Source organism: Bos indicus x Bos taurus, chromosome 13, assembly GCF_003369695.1.
Source record: "Bos indicus x Bos taurus breed Angus x Brahman F1 hybrid chromosome 13, Bos_hybrid_MaternalHap_v2.0, whole genome shotgun sequence".
NCBI lineage: Eukaryota > Metazoa > Chordata > Mammalia > Artiodactyla > Bovidae > Bos > Bos indicus x Bos taurus.
Genome location: NC_040088.1, coordinates 18,910,575 through 18,928,856, shown reverse-complemented (window position 1 = coordinate 18,928,856; position 18,282 = coordinate 18,910,575). Strand labels below are relative to the sequence as shown.

Below are 18,282 nucleotides of genomic sequence, written 5' to 3'. Positions count from 1 at the left end.
GAGGCAAAGCCGGGACAGTCCACGGAGGCAGAAGGAAAACCAAGAGAGTGCAGGGTTCTGGAAGAGAAGAGTGTTGTAAGGAAAGCGTTTCTGTGATCTTGCTGGTCTGGCCTCAGACCAGCAACTTTGGCCTCACCTGAGAGCTTGAAGAAATGCAGAATGGCAGGCCCCCCCACCCAGATACTCTTGAATCCCAACCTGCATTTTTATCAAGACTCCTGGATGATTCATATGGATATCAAAGTTTGAGTCAAGTAACTGTCGGATTTGGCAACATGGAGGTCATGGGTGATCTTGACAGGAGTTTCCATGGGTCATGGAGCAGAGGCCGTACTGGAGCAGGGGGAAGAAAGAGGAGAGCAGGTGGGGAGGGAAGGGGACACTGAGGGACACCTGCTCTCTCGTAAGAGCAGAGAAGAAAGAGAAGATCTCAGCTTTGGGGGTGGGAAGATGAGCGTTCCCATTTAATGGCCGTTTTCATCTATTTTCTGAAAGATTGGGGCAGTAAACAGAGGGGAGGGGGGACAGGATAGGAGGCGGAAGTGTGACAGGCTTGTCTCACACTGCCTGGCGACACGGAGGCAACAGCAGTGGGGCACAGGGAACGGCTGCCCCCACCCTAAGGCGCAGCCCCTCTCTCCAGGACCCCCGGCCGAGCCCCTGGAGCCCACCAGGCCCCTCCCCACGCTGCCGGTGCGCAGGATCCACTCACCGTCAGAGAGGAAGCACGAGCGCCAGCCCAGGCCCCCGCGGCCACCCCTCGGGGACCGGCCAGCCACGCCGGGCGCCAAACCCAACATCTGTGACGGCAACTTCAACACGGTGGCCCTCTTCCGGGGCGAGATGTTTGTGTTTAAGGTAGGACCTCAGTGCTCCCCTCCCACCCCTTCCCCCACCATGGGTGGGAGAGAGCGGCTGCTCTGGGATTAGGCCTTCTAGGGGGGCCCAGATGGATGGGAGCAAGTCCCGCAGCCAGGACACTGAGTCTCTTTCTGGCGCTGCTGGGTCAGTGGACTGTTTTCAAGAGGGAAGGGGGAAGATGGGTGAGTCTGCCCCTTCCCAGGGGTCAACGCTGGGGAAAAAGTGTTGGAGTCTGGCCTCTGTTCTGTGACTGAGCAAGTCACATCCATTGTCTGGATCTCGGTTTCTCCCCCTGAGAGCTGGGGGAGTCACTTGCTCTAACGAACAGTGTGTGCAGATCCCACGAGTCGTGCCTGTGACGACAGCAGCTTGGAGTAGGGGCTGGTGCAACCATGGCTGAGTCTGTCTCTGGTCCTGGCAGGGCCGAGAGGATGGTTCTGAGGTGCCCCTGACAGAAAGCTGGCCAGGTCACGTCCCTTGTCCTGCTTGGGTCTCTCTAGCCATGGGCTGACAGGGTGGTGGCCTGCTCCTGTGTTGCAGTTGGGTTGTCAGGGAAGCCAACTCTGGGACAGTGTTTGGGATGCAGGATTTTTTTTTTAAAGATTATTTTGATGTGGACCATTTAAAAGTCTTTGTTGGATTTGTTACAATATTGCTTCTGTTATGTTTTGGCCTTTTGGCCCCAAGGCACATGGGCTCCTATTTCCCCAGCCAGGGATCGAACCTGTGCCCTCTACATTGCAAGGCGAAGTCTTAACCACTTCTGCTAGGGTAGTCCTGTGATGCAGGATTTTGACTAAGACGCACCTTTGGGACCCACATCTGTGGGAAGGAGGAGAGGGACGCCTGGCAGGGCAAGAGGAGAAGACATTAATGAGTAGCAACTAGGCCCACTAAAGGGACTTCCCTGGTGGCTCAGATGGTAAAGAATCTGCCTGCAATGCAGTACACTCGAGTTTGATCCCTGGGTCGGGACAATCCCCCTGGAGAAGGAAATGGCAACCCACTTCAGTATTCTTGCCTGGAGAATCCCATGGACAGAGGAGCCTGGTGGGCTTTAGTCCATGGGATCGCAGAGACTATTGAGAAACAAACAATACTAATAGGCCCACCGCAGACCTGGCCACCCCCGCAGAGAGCTCTGGGACTAGAACGGCCCATCAGAGTCGTCCCACTTGGGCCCCAAATGGCTGGAACTTTATTCAGTCCCTGGACAAAGGAGGCCATGACCTTGGGGGAGTTGTCTGGAGCTGAGGCCATCCCCAGGGAGGCTAACAGGTGAAAACTGCCTGCTGACCACACTCCCAGCCCCCAGGATGAGAACCCCTCCACTGACGGGGGTCTGGGCAGCGTGTCTCCAGCACACTGGGGGATTGTGGAGGGCTGCCCCACCCCACGCCCCTTGTGGACTCTCCCCAGCAAGCTTTGAGCTCTGACCAAGAATCAGGCAACAGAGGTCCACCCCAGTCCTGCTCTGACTGTGAGGCTCAAAGGAAGTTACTAGGCCTTCCTTAAGACTCTATCTCAGATCTACTTAACAGGAGTTGTGAAAGTCAAAATAAGGTTTAAAAAGCTGGGTGTGAAAGTGCTTTGTAAAACACCTAAAAAAAGCAAATCTTCTCTAGCTTTTGAACCATCTTTTATGTATCATGTTCGTTTTTCTGTACCCTTGGATCCTCGAGCTAAATGAGTCCTAAGCAAGTCTGGGTTTTATCATTCCATTGACACATAAGAAAACTGAGGCCCTGGGAAGTCACAGGCCTCGCCCAGAATGCCTACCAACCAGGACTGCAGTGGGACAAGGCACCAGTGTGCAGAGGAGGGCTTTTTTCCACACTTGGCCTGTTGAGCTACCATGTAATCAACACCAGCTATGTGCCCTGTACTGTTCTAAGCGCTTCACCTATAATCTCTCATCTTTCCCTTCATTATTACCTGGCTCATGAATGGCAAAGAATCTGCCTGCAACACGGGAGACCTGAGTTTGACCCCTGGGTTGGGAAGATCCCCTGGAGGAGGGCATGGCAACCCACTCCAGTATTTTTGCCTAGAGAATCCCATGGACAGAGGAGCCTGGTGGGCTACAGTCCACGGGGTCGCAAAGAGTCGGACACAACTGATGGACTAAGCACAGCACAGTGCAGGTGAGGCTCTTCAAGTACTGAGCCCCAGGTCATGCACCTGTAAGAGGATGAATTCACAGCCAGGGCTTGGGGGAATTTCCACAGCTTGCTTCCCATGGTCCTTGCCCTGCTTGCCAGCTGGAGCCAGCCATGAGGCGGGCACTCTGCCCGGCATCAATGAGCGCCCCCTGCTGCCCAGCCTCGGGAAGGGCCCCTCTGGTGTCAGTAACTCTCCTCTGCCCTCCTGTGGTCAACCCAGGCACTGCACCATCCTTTCCAGCTCCTCCACGCTGCCTCCTTTTTCCCCCTAGGCCTGTCCGTCAGGTCTGTCTTGCGACCCCCTGAGCAACAAGAGCCATTGGATGCCTTATTGAAGAGAGGTGATGAGCATCCTGGCTTCAGCATTGGGCTCCGAAATTTAGATGCAGTAAATGGACAGACTTCATGGAGGCTTGCAAGGGGGGCGACCAGGGGAAGTTGTTGGGTTGTTGGGGCCCGAGTCCCAGGGCTGAGATCACTGGATTCAAAGGCTATGCCTCTTTCTTTCCTCATCGTAACCCCCAGGATCGCTGGTTCTGGCGCCTGCGCAATAATCGGGTGCAGGAGGGCTACCCCATGCAGATCGAGCAGTTCTGGAAGGGCCTGCCTGCCCGCATAGACGCAGCCTATGAAAGGGCGGATGGAAGATTTGTCTTCTTCAAAGGTAACATGGTCTGTGCAGAGGGGTGGGACAGTTCCCTTCCCTTTTCGGGACGCCCTTTCTCTACCTTTGAAGAGGCAAGACAGATCTGAGGGGGTGCGGGGGGTGAGGGTGGATCTCCTGCAAGAGCCTTTCTAGCCCTAACACTGACATCGGACAGGACGGACCCCTGTCAGGGAGTGACCGTTGAGGGTTTCTATGTGCCAGAGTTGGTGGGGTGACAAGCCTCACCCACACAGGGTAGAGGATGGTGGACAACTGAAGGGCATCCATGCTCCACAGAAGACCACCGCATGAGCTCTATAACAGCCTGGAGGGAGGGGGGCGCACAGGCTGGAGAGGTAAGGGAATGCGGGAGGGGAGCTAGTTGTCCGGCTCACCCAGCTTGTGCTGGGTTGTTTCACTTCGGTTATCTTGACTTGGCCAGGCCTCAGAAGGATAAGATACAGATAGTGAGAAGTGAGGGAAGCATTCCAAGGGAAAGGAAGAGCATGGCCAAAGGAGTAGTTCAAGTCCTTTAGAAAACCCACAGGATGGCCATGGAGTGCCCCGTGAGAGCCATGCCTGGAAAGGTAGTTTAGGGGAGAGTCCTGAGAGCCCTGGTTGCCCACCCAGACTGTGGTCTCGATCCATTAGGTCAGTGCTGGCATTCACTCTTCGTCTGAGCAGCAGAGAGCCAGAGGGCAGGTGGCAGTCAGGGCAGAGGTGAGAGGCCATTTCTGGAGTTCAGGATGTTGCTGGAGTTGAGGAGGGCGATGTCTCTAAGGCTTGTGCCGGGAGGAGCAGTGAGGTCAGGAGATGGAAAAGTCCTTGCAAGAGGCTGAGTGCTGAGAGGAGGAGGAAAGAGGACCAAGGATGCCACCTTCTTGGGGACGCTGCAGGGCAGAGAGGTAGTGAGGGAGCCCTCACAGTGGAGATGAGGAACTCTGGAAGCAGACCTGGAAATTCCCAGAGGTCGGTGGGCAATCAGGGTCTCGGGCCTGGGGCCAGGTCCACTGGGAGAGCGGCCATGGGCCACAGCCTCAGAGCTGGGTGTCACTGGTGGAAGTACTTGTGTGTGTGTAAAGCCAGGAGAGACTGAGGTCACCCAGAAAGGAGCAAGGAGCGAGTCACATGAAACGAAAAGAGGGTGGGGCACAGAGGCGGGGCAGCGTGAGGCAAGCTGCCCAGGACCTGACACTAGATTCCGGCTTCTTGCCCTCTAAGCTCTGCCTGGGCCGAGGGGCCCCAGCCTCCCCCGCCACGGGGATCAAGCTGGCCTAGGGCTGTTTCCCCTTGACACTGGCTTCATGAATGACTTTGGTCCCAATAGATGATGGGCAAGTGGATCTAACCACAATCTCCGGCATTGAATGACTGAGGAAAGCTAATCCTGGGCTCCTCTTGGCCACAGGTGACAAGTACTGGGTGTTTAAGGAGGTGACGGTGGAGCCTGGGTACCCCCACAGCCTGGGAGAGCTGGGCAGCTGTCTGCCCCGAGAAGGCATTGACACAGCTCTGCGCTGGGAACCTGTGGGCAAGACCTACTTTTTCAAAGGCGAGCGGTACTGGCGCTACAGCGAGGAGCGGCGGGCCACGGACCCTGGCTACCCCAAGCCCATCACCGTGTGGAAGGGCATCCCCCAGGCTCCCCAAGGGGCATTCATCAGCAAGGAAGGATGTACGTAAGAGCCCGGCCCGGTTTGGGGGGATCTGGTTTAGTGTAGGTCTCATTGGGGCCCGCCCGTGGGAGGCGTACTCTCATGGTATCCAGGTTTGAGAAATACCACCTGGTGACAAAGACAACTGCCTCATATCGACCCACAGTCACAGTCACTTAATCTTAACAGCTGCCAAGTCAGTTTCTCATCTGTGGGCATCATTCACAACTGAGAGGCTTTCATAGACTGACTTCATTCCCTCAGGCAGCATTTCTCAAGCAGAGGTCCTCAGGAGTACTCTAGGAGTGCTTTGAGTTATCAGATCTGAAATGATGGATGTGGTGATCCAAAGGGCTTTTTCACAGGGCTTGAAGATAACAGAGAGAAGCTTTTTTTTTTTTTTAACGTATGAGATATTTTCTAAGCTTCTCCTGGGTGGCAGGCTGACTCAGAGCCTTTCTCCCCACTAGACTAGAAGCTTATCAAGAAGAAGGACTGAGGGAATGCCATGGTAGTCCAGTGGCTAGGGCTCTGTACTTCAATGCTGAGGGCCTGGGTTCAATCCCTGGTTGGGGTACTCAGACCCCCACAAGCTGTACAGCACAACCAAAAAGAAGAGGGGCTGGGACTTGCTAGGTGCCGAGCACATATCCATGAATGTTTGTTGAATTCATCTCCATCGATCTGATCAAAAGCAGACTCTGGAGCCAACCTGGCTGGTTTCATATCCCACCCCCACTACTCAATATGAGTTTGGGCATAGCACTTAAGTCTCTTCATCTATAAAATGGGGATAATAATGGTCCCTACTTCACAAAGCTTTGTGAGGATGAACATAAATTACGTAGAGCAGTTGGCCTGTGCCACGTAAGTTTCAGCTGTTATCATTATCGTCATCCTATTTAGGATGTTTTAGTTTTTATGGAATGACAGGCATTCATTCACTCCACAGTAACTACTGAGAGCCAGGTTGTGTGGGAGGGCTGGAGATGGAGCTTGGAATGAGATGTGCATCGCATCTCTGGCTCCCAGCCTAGAGGCAAATAGACAAGTAAGGTGGCAACAAAGGCAGTAAGGGAAGGCACTTGGGAGAGAGCATCTGAGCAGAGGGCCCTGTGAGAGGGGGTTGTCAGGAAGGGCTCTCCAAGGAGACGTCTCTGGTAAGAAAGCCAGGGGCTAACAGGGGAGCTGCTATTTGGTGGCTCTCCTGTGTCACTGATGCTTTACACACGTGGCCTTACTCTTTGGGGGAGCCTCAGAGACAGGTGACATCAGGAACCTTAGCCAATGAAAGTCCCAGCCAGGGTGAGGAGCCGGCCAATGGGAGAACGTAAGTTGCTCTCCATCAGGACTGGCTTGGGCAATACGGCTGCTGCAGGGAACCTTGTGGTGGCTGCCAAGCCCTGCTGCCTCTTTGCCTTCCATCCCGTCCCCCAGCAGGGTCCCAGCGACCCTGCAATCTGTGTTGTGAAGTCATGTGTGCCAAGCCCCCAAAAAGGCATGGTAATTACCAAGAGGTGGTGTCCACTGTCGACAAGAGAATTCTGGCTCCTTGTCTCCCTTGGCTCAGGCAGGAGTGGGTGCAGCCCTGGAGCTAGCTGTGGAGGCAGCGCTGTACAAGCTCTGAGTAGGGGGTTGCATCTGACCCATGTTGGGGTGGGGGGCAAGAGGGGGTATTGGCATAGTACAACAGGGCTGAGAAGGGTCCTTGTCTAGGAAACACTAAATGAACTCACCAGTTCTACCTAAAGCCCCTCAGTGGCTTCCCAGCACCTCTGAGATGACAGGGTGGGCTGGTCTGGGTCTGGGTGCCTCTGCAGCTGGGCAGGTCATACTCCCTGACCAGCCACACCCTCTGCGGGGTGTGCCGGGCACTCCAGGTATTCCAGCACGCTGTCCCCACCGCCGCATGCGCCCACCCCCACCTTCAGAGCTGCTCGTGGGCTCCTCTCGAGTGGAAGGCGCCCCCTCCTCCACACTGCCACAGCCTCTTGCCTCTTCCTGCTGGCCCAGAGCAGGTGCAGGGAGTGTCTGGGATGGTGATGCTGGGCCGTGTTTCTGCAGATTACACGTACTTCTATAAGGGCCGGGACTACTGGAAGTTTGACAACCAGAAGCTGAGCGTGGAGCCAGGCTACCCACGCAACATCCTGCGGGACTGGATGGGCTGCAACCAGAAGGAGGCGGAGCGGCGCAAGGAGCGGAGGCTACCCCAGGACGACGTGGACATCATGGTGACCATCAACGACGTGCCAGGCTCTGTCAACGCGGTGGCCGTGGTTATACCCTGCATCCTGTCCCTCTGCATCCTGGTGCTGGTCTACACCATCTTCCAGTTCAAGAACAAGGCGGGCCCTCAGCCTGTCACCTACTATAAGCGGCCGGTCCAGGAGTGGGTGTGAGCAGCCCAGAGCCCTCTTTGTCTACTCAGTCTGGCCGGCCAGGCCCTTCCTCACCAGGGTCTGAGGGGCAGCTCTGGCCACTGCCCACCGGGGCCAGCAGGGCCCTAGGCCAGGGGTCATGTAGCTGAAGTGGTGGTGCATTGGCCTGGGCTGAGCATGGGGCAGGGAGTGATGGTGGCTGTGCCCCAGGGTGGGTGCCTGGTGCCCAGCTGCCAGCCTTCTGTCCTGGGTAACTGCTCCTTACTCCAGGGAACAGGCCAGGCCCTGTCAGGAGGCAGGGCCCATGCCAGGAGGCGGCCCTGTGGTCACTGCGCCCCGTGGTGTCCATGAGGCACCACGGTGCTGAACCTGGCTGGACCCAGCACCTTCTGTGGGAAGCCAGCACAGCTCTTGGCCCCATCTGGGAGATGCCACCAGTCCTGGCCCCCTTTGCCAACACCTGCTGGTCAGATGTCCCCCCACCCCACTCCCACTGTCCTCCACGGCTACAGGACCCCTGCTGCCGACACGGTGGGCAGCAAGCCTGGGTTTCCCCTGCTGCCATAGCAGACCCCTCAGGAAACCTGCTCCACACGTCAGGGTCTCCTCTGAGACCCGGAATTTAGGGTCACATGCTGCAGGCAGGGCTGTGGCCCAGCTGGGTCTGACAAGGACCCAGCTGTCACGTCGTGAATATTTCAGTGTCCTGTCACTATTGTTTAAAGTCCCATTTTGCAAAGGCTGCTTGAGGCTTTAGGTGAATTAGCGGTGACTGTCTTGGCAAGGCCAGCCCTCCCCCCAGCGATAAGGACCAAGGTGCTGTTAAGGCCACTCCAGTGCCCCAACACCCCAGGAGCCGGGCCCTGATAATGAGGCTACAGGGTGGGAGCAGGAGCTGACCCCTCTCTGGAGGCTGATTTAAGTTTGTAGCTGTCCTCTACTCTTCCGTTTCTCTCACCATCCCCCAAGTCCCTGCCCTGCTCCACCCTGTCGCCTGTGGCCTGAGAGCTCAGCCTGATTCAGTGAGACAGAAATGACTCCAGGCCAACACTCTCATGACCCTGGGGGAAGGGGCCCAGGGCAGTCTTCTGAAATGCTCAGAGCCCGCACCCCTAGGTGCCCTGAGACCAACTCAATTTCTCAGCCCAGAAGCAGTGTTTATACCATGAGCTTGGCCCCTGCTAACCCAGCTCTCTGGGCCCACCACCCTGCACTGCTCTTTGGAAAAGGGCACCCATAACTGGTAACAGGCCCAAGCCTAGGGGCCCGCCCTTCACTGTCTCTGGCAGGAATTCTTAGGGCTCGGTTTGCCTCACATCAACCCAGGAAGAGACAGACCTGCTTGTTGCTAAGGAGCCAGAGGCAGTACCAATGGGCTCAATGATGTCCATGGGCTCTCTGCCAAATCCAAGAGGAGATGTCAGTCTTTGGGGGTGCTGGCAGGGCCTCTGAGCCTGCACGGGCCTTGCCCCCTACCCTGTGGCCTCTGAGCTTTGGGTCTGCTTAACCTGTAGCAGACAGGGCCTCTGGGAGCCATCTTGAGCGAAATCTCTTTTGTCCCAGAGACACCTATATGGGTCCACTGTGTTCTGTCATCATCCTTGTTTTTTTTTTTCCTCATTTTGGTCAAGGGCGGGCTCCCTGGGGCGGGTGGGGAACAACTGCGGAGATATTAGTGATTCATAGGTTTGTACAGTGTTTTATACTTTGCAAAGCACTTTATTAGCTCACCCGTCCACTCACATGTAACTCATGTAGTCCTTGGGAGGCCAAGGACAACTCTCACTGTGCCCTCAAACAAAGCACAGAGAGGCTGTTACTTGCCCAGGCCATTTAGTGGGCTTGCTGGGCATTGGGTCCCCACCTGTGGACCCCTCCAGGGTCCAAGATGAGATCAGAAGTGTCTCTTTTATCCATCTTTCCTCGGCCTCCCTTCCCCCTTCCCTGGTCCCTCTCCACTCCTCAGGTTGGTGCTCTCACTTCGCGAAAGCTCTAGGCCCCCCAGGCTCCCCACTGGCTCCTGGTACTACTGAGGTCAGCTGAGAAAGAGCAGGAGATGGAGGCAGGCAGCCCAGGCTGCAGATGTGAGGGACGCAGGGCCAGGCCCAGAGAGGGCTCAGCCTGGAGGCTTCCAGTCATGGATTCTCCTGCTTTGGGGTCATCTGTTTGTCCATCATCCCAGGACAGGGCAGACAGACAGAGGGGCAAAGCACTGGGGACCCCAGAGCCCAGCTTCCCCTCAGTCTGGGGAACATCACAGCATTTCAGTGTCAGTCACATTTTAAACTGATCAGCCTTTGTATAATGTTTTTTAAATCATTTCTAAATAAAACAAAAATACACAGTGTGTCATTTCCCTGGACTGTCGGAACAGGGATCAGGTTCTGAGTGGCCTAAAGAAGCTTCTGGGAGACAAGATGCTTTGGGGTGTCTGGGAGCTACCCAATGCATCTCACCTGCCAGCCCCCAAAATCAGATGCCCTCTCTCTCGAAAGGCTGGCCCTGGAGGCCCTCTGTGACTGGGGTCCCAGCGATAGAACCGGATAATGCCAGGGTGGCCACCCAGGATGGCGCCTCTCCCAGGAGAGGTACGGATGGGCAGGTTCACTGTGGCAAGGTCTTTTCTGAAGTCAAGACACAAGGTGTTATGACCAGGACAAAAGCAAGAGCCCAGTTCTTGGTGATAGGGAAAAATGAGGTGAGGTGAGGTCAGTAACCTTGGGGTCTTCTTACCAAGAGTCCTGACCTGGTTCTGGAAGCCTGTGACGAGAAGGCTGCCCCAGGACCCAGACGGCCGGAGAAACTGTGGGGTGGGTAAAATACTAAAGTCTGAGCTAGTCTGGGTGCAGGCTAAGAAGCGAACAAATCCAGGGTAGCGGGAGGGGCCGGAGGAAAGACGGCGCCCTGAGAGGCTGCAGAGGAGGCTTCCTTCCAGTCCCCCTCGAGCTCCCCGACTCTCCGTGCGCCTCCAGGGTGGGCGAAGGTGGGGAGAGACAAGGGCCCGACCAGGAGAAGCGGACCGGACGACAGGAGGCGGCGGGCGCTAACTGCGCAGGGCGGAGAGTCAGTACCAGGAGGTGCAGGCGATGAGGAAGCGCACGTCGTCCAGCGGCCCCCAGGGGCTGGGCTCTGGCCGGGGCCGATCAGGGCCCTCCGGCGCCTCAGGCTGGGGTTGGGGCTGCGGCTGGGCCTGCGGCTGGGGCTGCGGCTGGGGCTGCGGCGGCTCCGTGGAGCCCTGGCCACCGCTCAGCTGCGCGCCCATGTTCTGCAGGAGGACAGGCCTGTCAGGTGCGGGGCCGGCTGCACACCACCCCTGCCCCGCCCCGCCCCGATGGGGCCCGCCCCTCACCTCGCAACGCCGGAGTCCCGGGTCGGAACAGTCCCAGCGCGGGTCTCCGCTCCCCGCTCGCCAGCGCAGATGCGTCTGGAGGCACTGGCGTCCTGACGTCACGGCGCACGAACCACGCCCCCTAGGCGCCTGGGAAGGTTTCAGGACGCAGGGGCGGGGCCCAACATACCCGACCCCACCCACAAGCAACCAGCCAAACCTGCCCCCAAGTCCCGGGGCCCCGCCCCGCGAGCAACTCGGAGACGATGGGATCCGCCCCCAACTACCCTCACCTCTCCAAGCCTGGCTCCTCACGCACCCAAGGCCCTAAGGTAAAGGGCAGGAGATGAGTCTGAGACTGTCCAGGGCACCTAGCAGCCAGGCCAACAACCTCTATCCACCACTGCGGGTCAAGGAGGACAAGGCTGCCCTGTGGCCAGGTGCCCCAGAGCCCTTCAGGATCCTCACACTGGCGTAGGGGAGAGCTGAAACAGACTCATTCTTTGAAGCCAAAACGATAAGGCTGAAGTCGTGTGGAAAACGGTAGTATAATGGAGTGTTTCTTTCTCTTGCCCTGGGATGAAGCTAATGATGGGCGGCATGTAAAACTAAGGGGTGTGTGCATCCTACTCCACCTTCCCCCTGGAACAATGATGAGGGGCTGAGTACAGGTTGAAATACCCAAATAACACATTCAGAATGGCCAGAGGAAGCTGCCCTTTAATGGGGTGGCACAGACAACAGAGCTCTCAGCCAGAAGCCATAGGACCTGCCAGCCAGCATGATGTGGCACATTTTTGCAGTAACTATAGATTCAGGAGATGGGCACAGATGAAGAAAGGCTGGGCATACAGCCACGAGTCCAGGTGAGTTCTCTGCCACCGCCCTGCCAGCATTCAGGACAGACTGGGTGGAACACTGAGAGGGAGCCAAAGTCGAGCCAGGACCAGTATGGAAGCTGACTCAGGTGAGGCTGGAGAGAGAGAAAGGAGTGTCGTCAGTAGGTGTCAGAGCACAGCTCACCCTCCATGCTCAAGGTGCTTGCCTCCACCCTCACCCCAGGACCTCTGTTCCAGCTCTGCCCTGAAGAGCCCCTTCCAGATTCCACCACTCCCACAAGTAACAATCCAGTCTAGAACTCTCAATGCTTAAAAAGGAAAAGTAACTCCTTCTCCATTCAAGCGGGTGAACTCAAAATAACTTATTCAAATTGCTGATCATAATCAGAGCCTCACAGGTCAAGTCCAAAAAGACAAAATTAGACAAGGGAAGGGGGGTGCTCAGAGAGGGAAAAGAGACACGACTAGGTCACAAATCCTCTAGTGGCAGGACTGGGGCCGGAACATTCTTCCTGGAGGTGATAATCATTTGCATGATTGTAAAAGTGAAGTACATCTTTTTTTTTTTTTTTTTGGGGGGGGGGTGGGCTGCCCCTCACAGCTTATAGGATCCTGGTTCCCTGACCAGGGACTGAACCCAGGCCTTCAGCAGTAAAAGTAGTGAGTCCTAACCACTGGGCTTCCAGGGAATTGCCTGAAGTTCACATTTCTAATCCCTTATCTGACACCGTCCTTGTGAGGTCTCATGGGCACCTCAAACTCAACAGGTTCAAAGCCAAAGGAGGCTAATGAGTTTTGTCTCTTCTGTATCAATACCCATTTTTAAAAAATAGTAACTACAATGCTGACCAGTGCTGCTGCCTGTAAGCAGTTCTGCCTGGCAGTTTCTGAAGTTTTTCCATTAAATACAACATTGCTGTAGTTTTTTTTTAGTAGGTAACAATTATCAGGTTGAAGCTGAAAATCCAAAACTTTGGCCACCTGATGCGAAGAACTGACTCATTGGAAAAGACCCTGATGCTGGGAAAGATTGAAGAGGAGGAGAAGGGGCAACAGAGGATGAGCTGGTTGGATGGCATCACCGACTCAATGGACATGAGTTTGACCAGGCTCCAGGAGTTGGTGATGGACAGGGAAGCCTGGCATGCCGCAGTCCATGGGGTCTCGAAGAGTCAGACACAACTAAGCAACTGAACTGAGCTGACTTGAATTATCAGGTTACAGAAATTTCTTTCTGTTCTCAGTTGCTAAGTTTCTCTGTTTTGTTCTTTAATTAAATGGTTAATTGTGGAAGTATTGTTTTATGAGGGTCAATGTTCCAAAAGGGGAGGGAGGGTATATTTTATTCATCACCACATCATTATTGTCTGATACATAGTAGGTATTAAAAAATAAAAGTTGTTAAACAAATGACAAAACCACTGGTACCGTTTTCCTGTTCAGACCTTTTCAACTGCTCTCCGGTGCTGAGAGCAGTTTGTCAGTGTGGTCTCCAAACTGCCCTTCTCAGAATCACTCAGGAAAAATTACTGAAATAACTACACGTGGCTGGGTCCTCCAAACTGAGGGAATCAGGATTTGAAGGATGATGTCAAGAATCTACATTAATAAGCATCCCAACACAGAACAGATGTCAAAACACCTACTATAGTCAAAACTTCTTGACATGGGCATTCAGAGTCCTCAACCCTGGGGATAAAACCTTTTCCCTTCACACCCTCCACACTTTCCCACCCTATCTCTGTATATTCAATTATCTACTCATTCCCTGAAGCCCAGGCTGATGGATTTGTCTTCCCCAAAACCTTCCTGGACTCCAGTTAAGTGTCTCATGGGAGCCTCCAGAGCCACAAAAGACGGGGGAAGGGGTACTAAACATCCAGCACCTGATGCTCTTCCAAAGGAGGAGATTCTAGAGCCTAACACTCCAAAATCTCCAGAGTTAGGGCTCAAGAACCCACTTTTGATTTAAACCCACCAAAGTACAGATGACGGTGATTCTGATGCACTCGCCACAAAGCAGCCTTCCCTTCTTCCCTCAATAAAAAGATCTTTCCTGTCTCAGGCTACTGGCTGGGTACACAACACACAGGCAGATTAAAAACTATAAAAGAAGGTGGTCAGTGATAAAGCAAGACAGCCTAGAGAAGGGATACACTGAGTCAACGTCCTCAAAGCTGGGGATGGGCAGATACTCAGGCAATGCTTGTGGACTGAACCTGTGCCTACTCAGCACTATGTGGATGTAGCCTCACAGAGGAGAAACTACCGGTATGAACAGTGTGGCTCCCATTATAGCTGGCACCTCCCTCCCCTCCCCTCAACAGAAGAAAGGCCCAGATACCTGTCAATGAGGGAATCCCGCATGCTGGTAGCAATGGTGCTAGGCTGGGCTTCGTTCAGCTTGAAGACACTCTCCACCACTGACAGCTCTGTGCTGGTGGTGTCCAGGCCACAGAAGGCACACCAGTCGTTCACCACCATCCCAGCAGCAATCACCTCGCTGCCTCGGTTCACAGTGCCCGCCTGCCAAAGGATGGCTCAGTGTGGATCATGGCACCAACAGCCAAGTCATGAGGACTCTCCCCAGTCCCTGGTCTCTGACCCGCAGCCACAACCCCAAACTGCGACAGGTAATAACCCAGATTCCCAAATACTGGGCAAAGGGATCTGCTGCAGCAGAAAACAGAGGTCAGAGAACATGACTGCTTACCACAAGGGGGACCTGAAGGAGAGAAGACAGCTCATCCTGGTCTTCAATTGAAGTCTTGGGATGTACCAGCCCTCCCTGGTTGCTGAAGACACAGTAGCTTCCTACCAGCACCTGGTCAGCCACTGTCTGTCTGAAGACTTCCACCTTTAGCACATCAGCCAGGATCTCTTCTGTTTCCTGTTAGCCAAAGGTACTGTGCTCAGCACCCAGAACAAACAGATCAAAGTACCCAGGGCCTCCACACCCAGACCCACCCAGGGTGTGACTCGCTAAGCTTATTCCTCTGCTATGCAGCTGCATATGGAAGCTTCACCCAGAAAAAGGAGGGAATACAGCTTGGAGCAGAGTCAAGGCCAGCTACAAAGCCATGCATGCCCTGAAGAGCCAGAGGCTGGTCTCCACATCACCTTCTTTCCCTCTAACCCACAAACAAGTGTTCAACTGTCAATCTTCTCTCCAGCAAGTCTGAATGAGTCAATCTCCCTGATTAATACAGGGAGGATTAATACACTCCCTAGCTTCTTTTCCCTAGCTGGTCACATCACAAAAGGCCTCTGTTCACTCTTCCAACCAGTGCCTGAACTGCAGGAGCCCAGGTGTAAAGAGAAACCACAAGAGATACCCCAAACTCCTGCCTGATAGGCAAGAACAGTGGCTAACCACTGACTAGGCTAATATCCTGTGACTCTTGGGCTAAACTGGGCTGCCTCACCCTGTCCAGGTCTGGGTGGACTAAGGCCACGTAGTCGTTGCAGGTGGTGACATTGCCCAGGGCTGAGAGCCGTTCCTCCACCCGCCGGATCTGCACGCTGTCTGGGAGGCAGTTGCGAATGTGCTGTAGCTCCTGGTCAGTGGTGTTGTTGGGCACCAGGAGACCATGCCTGTTCCCTGGAGAGACCCAAATTAGGGCAGGTTGTGTAAGGATGAACTGTAAATTCACAAGACCTGCTGAGCGCTGGGGCCTAAAGATACAACCCAGTCCGGGTAGCTTCCCCAGGAAAGCTTTAGATCCAGACCCCAGTCCTCCAAACCACTGAGCCACACAGCACCCAGGCAACCAGGAGTCCCACTGGGCAGGCCAGAGATGGCCTAGGAGTCTGTCCCAAACATCCTGCCCAATTCACCATCATCCACCAGGGATGACCAGGACCAAAAGGAAGGGCTCTTGGACATCAGTTGTATATTTCGCTACTTAAAAACTGAGGTAACACTTCATACATACCAGATGGCTAAATTCTTAAAAAGAACATCAACACCAAGGGTTGGCAAAGATACATGGAGCAACCAATAGGAGTGTAAATTGGGCAGCAACTTCAGATACTTATGTGACATCATCTATTACACTGGATACCCAGCCATTCCTCTCCCAGATATTATATATTCAACAGAAATACATACATTTGTTCACTAAGAAACATAACAGCACTACTCATAATAGATCAAACTGAAAACTACCCCAAATACCCACTGTCAAAAGAATGAATGAATACACGGTGGTACATTTACACAAAACTGAGTACACAGCAACATGAATGAACTATAATTATATTGTGACAACAATGACTAAACCTCTGCCTAACTCTGCAAGGACACAACTATGAACTTCTGAACTATGAGTTTCTCCCATCCTTTAAAAAAAAAAAACAAAAACACCAATGATCAGGCTAAGTTCTCTCTTATTACATAAGAACTAGCTTCAAGTCCAAAGATCACCAAGTCCAGAGATAAGAGTGTTCTGCCTGAATAAGAAACAGAGTCCAAGATCATCAGGCTTACAATAAAAAATAAAGGAAAAACTCCTATTTGAGCAGAACTACAAACAAGGGGTGGCAGTAAAGGAAAACTGAGCCAGTTCAAAGGATGGACCAAATGCCAGACAACAGTGCTGATGGATATAGGGGTACCTGGTAAATAGAACTTAAGCTTTAAATAGGTAACTGCACAGGATGCCCCAGAATCTTAGCTTGTCATTTTTTAGAGGTAGAAATGGACCCTCAGAAGGAGGACGCAATCTACCAGAGTCAGTGGCCAGCGAGGGAGAGATGACAATCCAGTCTTGCCTCACACTAGGTGTGGAACCGGGTGAGTCACCTGGGTTCTTTGATTTTCAGCTTCCTCATCAGCCAAATTAGGCCAGTAATTCCTACCTCCAAGGGTCTTCAGTGAAGATGGACTGAAACAACTGTAAAAGTGAAAGCCCTTAACGTTTTGATTACAATGATCCAGAAACCTTTGCCAGAGGTTGTCCCTGATCTGTTGACACTTAGACCGGGTCCGGCACAGAATTGAGAGATTCTGTAGTCGCTGGAGATGATGGATGAAAGCCTAGAAATCCCTGGGTCCTCCGGGTCCCTTCTAGTGGGAAGATTAAAGGCGCTGGGAGGCTCCACTCCCTCCCTCGGCGACTTTCAGCCGGCTTACCCACACACATGCGCCCGATGATGCGGCAGCCGGCGATGGACGCGTGCACTACGGGGATGGTACCAGCAAGCTCGCCCTCGAACACACTGTGGGGACACGGACTCAATGAACACGGGGCTAAGGGGCCCGAACCCTCCTCACTCTGCCAGAGCCCGACTCCAAGGACCTCTACCCGCCACCCACCCACACACTGCCCGCGGGCCCGGGGCTCCCATGGCACCTGTAGAAGTTCTCCGACCCTCCGATGGCCACCAGGCAGTAGGAGTTGGTAAGTTTGGCAAAGCAGCCGATCTCGCAGTTGTTCTCGAACGACGCACGGACCGCCATGAGGCCTAGGGGTTGTGGGACTGGAGTTCAGGGCCTGTGGATGCTCTCCCGGGACCGGGTGCCTCGGCCTCGACGCCGGTCCCGAGTCACCGTCCCCCAGCCTCTGCGCGTCAGCCCCACTGCAACCCCGCCCCACTCGGCCCTCAGCCCTCAGGTCCCGCCCACCGCGCCCATCCAGACGCTCTGGTCCCGAATCCTCCGGTCCCCATCCCTCAGGACTCAGGGCGCCCCGAGCTGACCCTTCCGGTGTCCAGCCACAACCGCTCACCAGGTAAACGCAACCTCCACACGAGGCAACAACCCTCCTCTCCCCTCTGTAGGTTTCCGTTTCCGCCTCCACCCTAGGGGATTTCCGACAGAGCGAGGCGCACGCCTCCACGCATGCGGCTACTCTAGCTCCCAACCCCTGCGCGGACTCTATGGTTGTAAGTGATCCGGTCCAGACCCGCTCCTGGCCCCGCCTCCAGAAAGCTTCTCATTCACTCTTTTATTCATTCATTCAGTCGGGAGCTTTGTAGGAGGAACAACAGACAGAGACTTGTGCTGGTTGGATGTGGAGATATCAGAATGGAGGAGCCAGGATGTCTCGCAAAAGATGGGTTGATGCTGGAGATATATGTATTGAAGTTAAGCCTAGGGAGGAAGAGAAGGTGTGGGGGAGGTGAGGGACAGAGTAAGGTACGGGACAGATTTCCAGGCCGAATCTGGAGCCCAGGGGAGACTGAAGGGCTGAGATGTGGGGCCGAAGGCTGGGGTGGATGAGGTCATTCATGGAGAAAGTGTCCATTAGGGAGAAGTGAGACGTGCCAGAGGCTGGAGGAGGAGGCACAGCCAGAGAAGTAAAGGAAATCATCATACTGAAGAAGGTATTGGAGAGAGGACGGTGGATGAAGCAGAGTGTCGGGGGGCGGGGACGGGGGGGCCGTCCAGAGTGGGCAAGGGTCTGGGG

General features: G+C 54.5%; 3 protein-coding genes across 4 annotated transcripts in view; 1 reads left to right on the top strand and 2 right to left on the bottom strand.

The window, feature by feature from the left end:
• The window catches only part of MMP24 (matrix metallopeptidase 24), a 70,302-nt gene extending 60,252 nt beyond the window's left edge, over positions 1-10,050 (top strand). The window contains exons 7-10 of the mRNA XM_027558099.1: positions 644-858; positions 3,549-3,687; positions 5,078-5,344; positions 7,389-10,050. Coding sequence (XP_027413900.1) covers positions 644-858; positions 3,549-3,687; positions 5,078-5,344; positions 7,389-7,726 — 959 coding nt within the window. The 3' untranslated portion in view covers positions 7,727-10,050. The remainder of the gene's footprint in view (positions 1-643; positions 859-3,548; positions 3,688-5,077; positions 5,345-7,388) is intronic.
• MMP24OS (MMP24 opposite strand) lies at positions 9,404-11,632 on the bottom strand. The gene is made up of 2 exons (XM_027558714.1): positions 11,055-11,632; positions 9,404-10,970 (listed from the first exon to the last, which is right to left on the bottom strand). Exon 2 carries the CDS (start codon positions 10,965-10,967, stop codon positions 10,770-10,772), a length of 198 nt encoding a protein of 65 aa, XP_027414515.1. The 5' UTR covers positions 10,968-10,970; positions 11,055-11,632; the 3' UTR covers positions 9,404-10,769.
• A 101-nt stretch (positions 11,633-11,733) lies between these two features.
• EIF6 (eukaryotic translation initiation factor 6) lies at positions 11,734-17,714 on the bottom strand. Of its 2 annotated transcripts, none has more exons than XM_027558712.1 (7): positions 17,602-17,714; positions 17,227-17,338; positions 17,007-17,092; positions 15,298-15,473; positions 14,586-14,762; positions 14,217-14,398; positions 11,734-12,006 (listed from the first exon to the last, which is right to left on the bottom strand). In XM_027558712.1, exons 2-7 carry the CDS (start codon positions 17,331-17,333, stop codon positions 11,997-11,999), a joined length of 738 nt encoding a protein of 245 aa, XP_027414513.1. In that variant the 5' UTR covers positions 17,334-17,338; positions 17,602-17,714; the 3' UTR covers positions 11,734-11,996. The 2 variants fall into 2 exon arrangements, with proteins under 2 accessions (XP_027414513.1, XP_027414514.1); XM_027558713.1 differs by having other exon boundaries at positions 17,573-17,667.
• Positions 17,715-18,282: the final 568 nt, after the last annotated feature.

Bases quoted from the DNA above. Each gene is read 5' to 3' on its own strand.
- MMP24OS (XM_027558714.1), bottom strand. From the start codon at position 10,967: ATGGGCGCGCAGCTGAGCGGTGGCCAGGGCTCCACGGAGCCGCCGCAG.
- EIF6 (XM_027558712.1), bottom strand. From the start codon at position 17,333: ATGGCGGTCCGTGCGTCGTTCGAGAACAACTGCGAGATCGGCTGCTTT. The intron at 17,093-17,226 runs GTGCCATGGGAG...GTGTCCCCACAG, and splicing joins GGGTCGGAGAACTTCTACAG to TGTGTTCGAGGGCGAGCTTG. The intron at 14,399-14,585 runs GTAAGCAGTCAT...ATCCTTTGGCAG, and splicing joins TCCTTCAGGTCCCCCTTGTG to GCGGGCACTGTGAACCGAGG.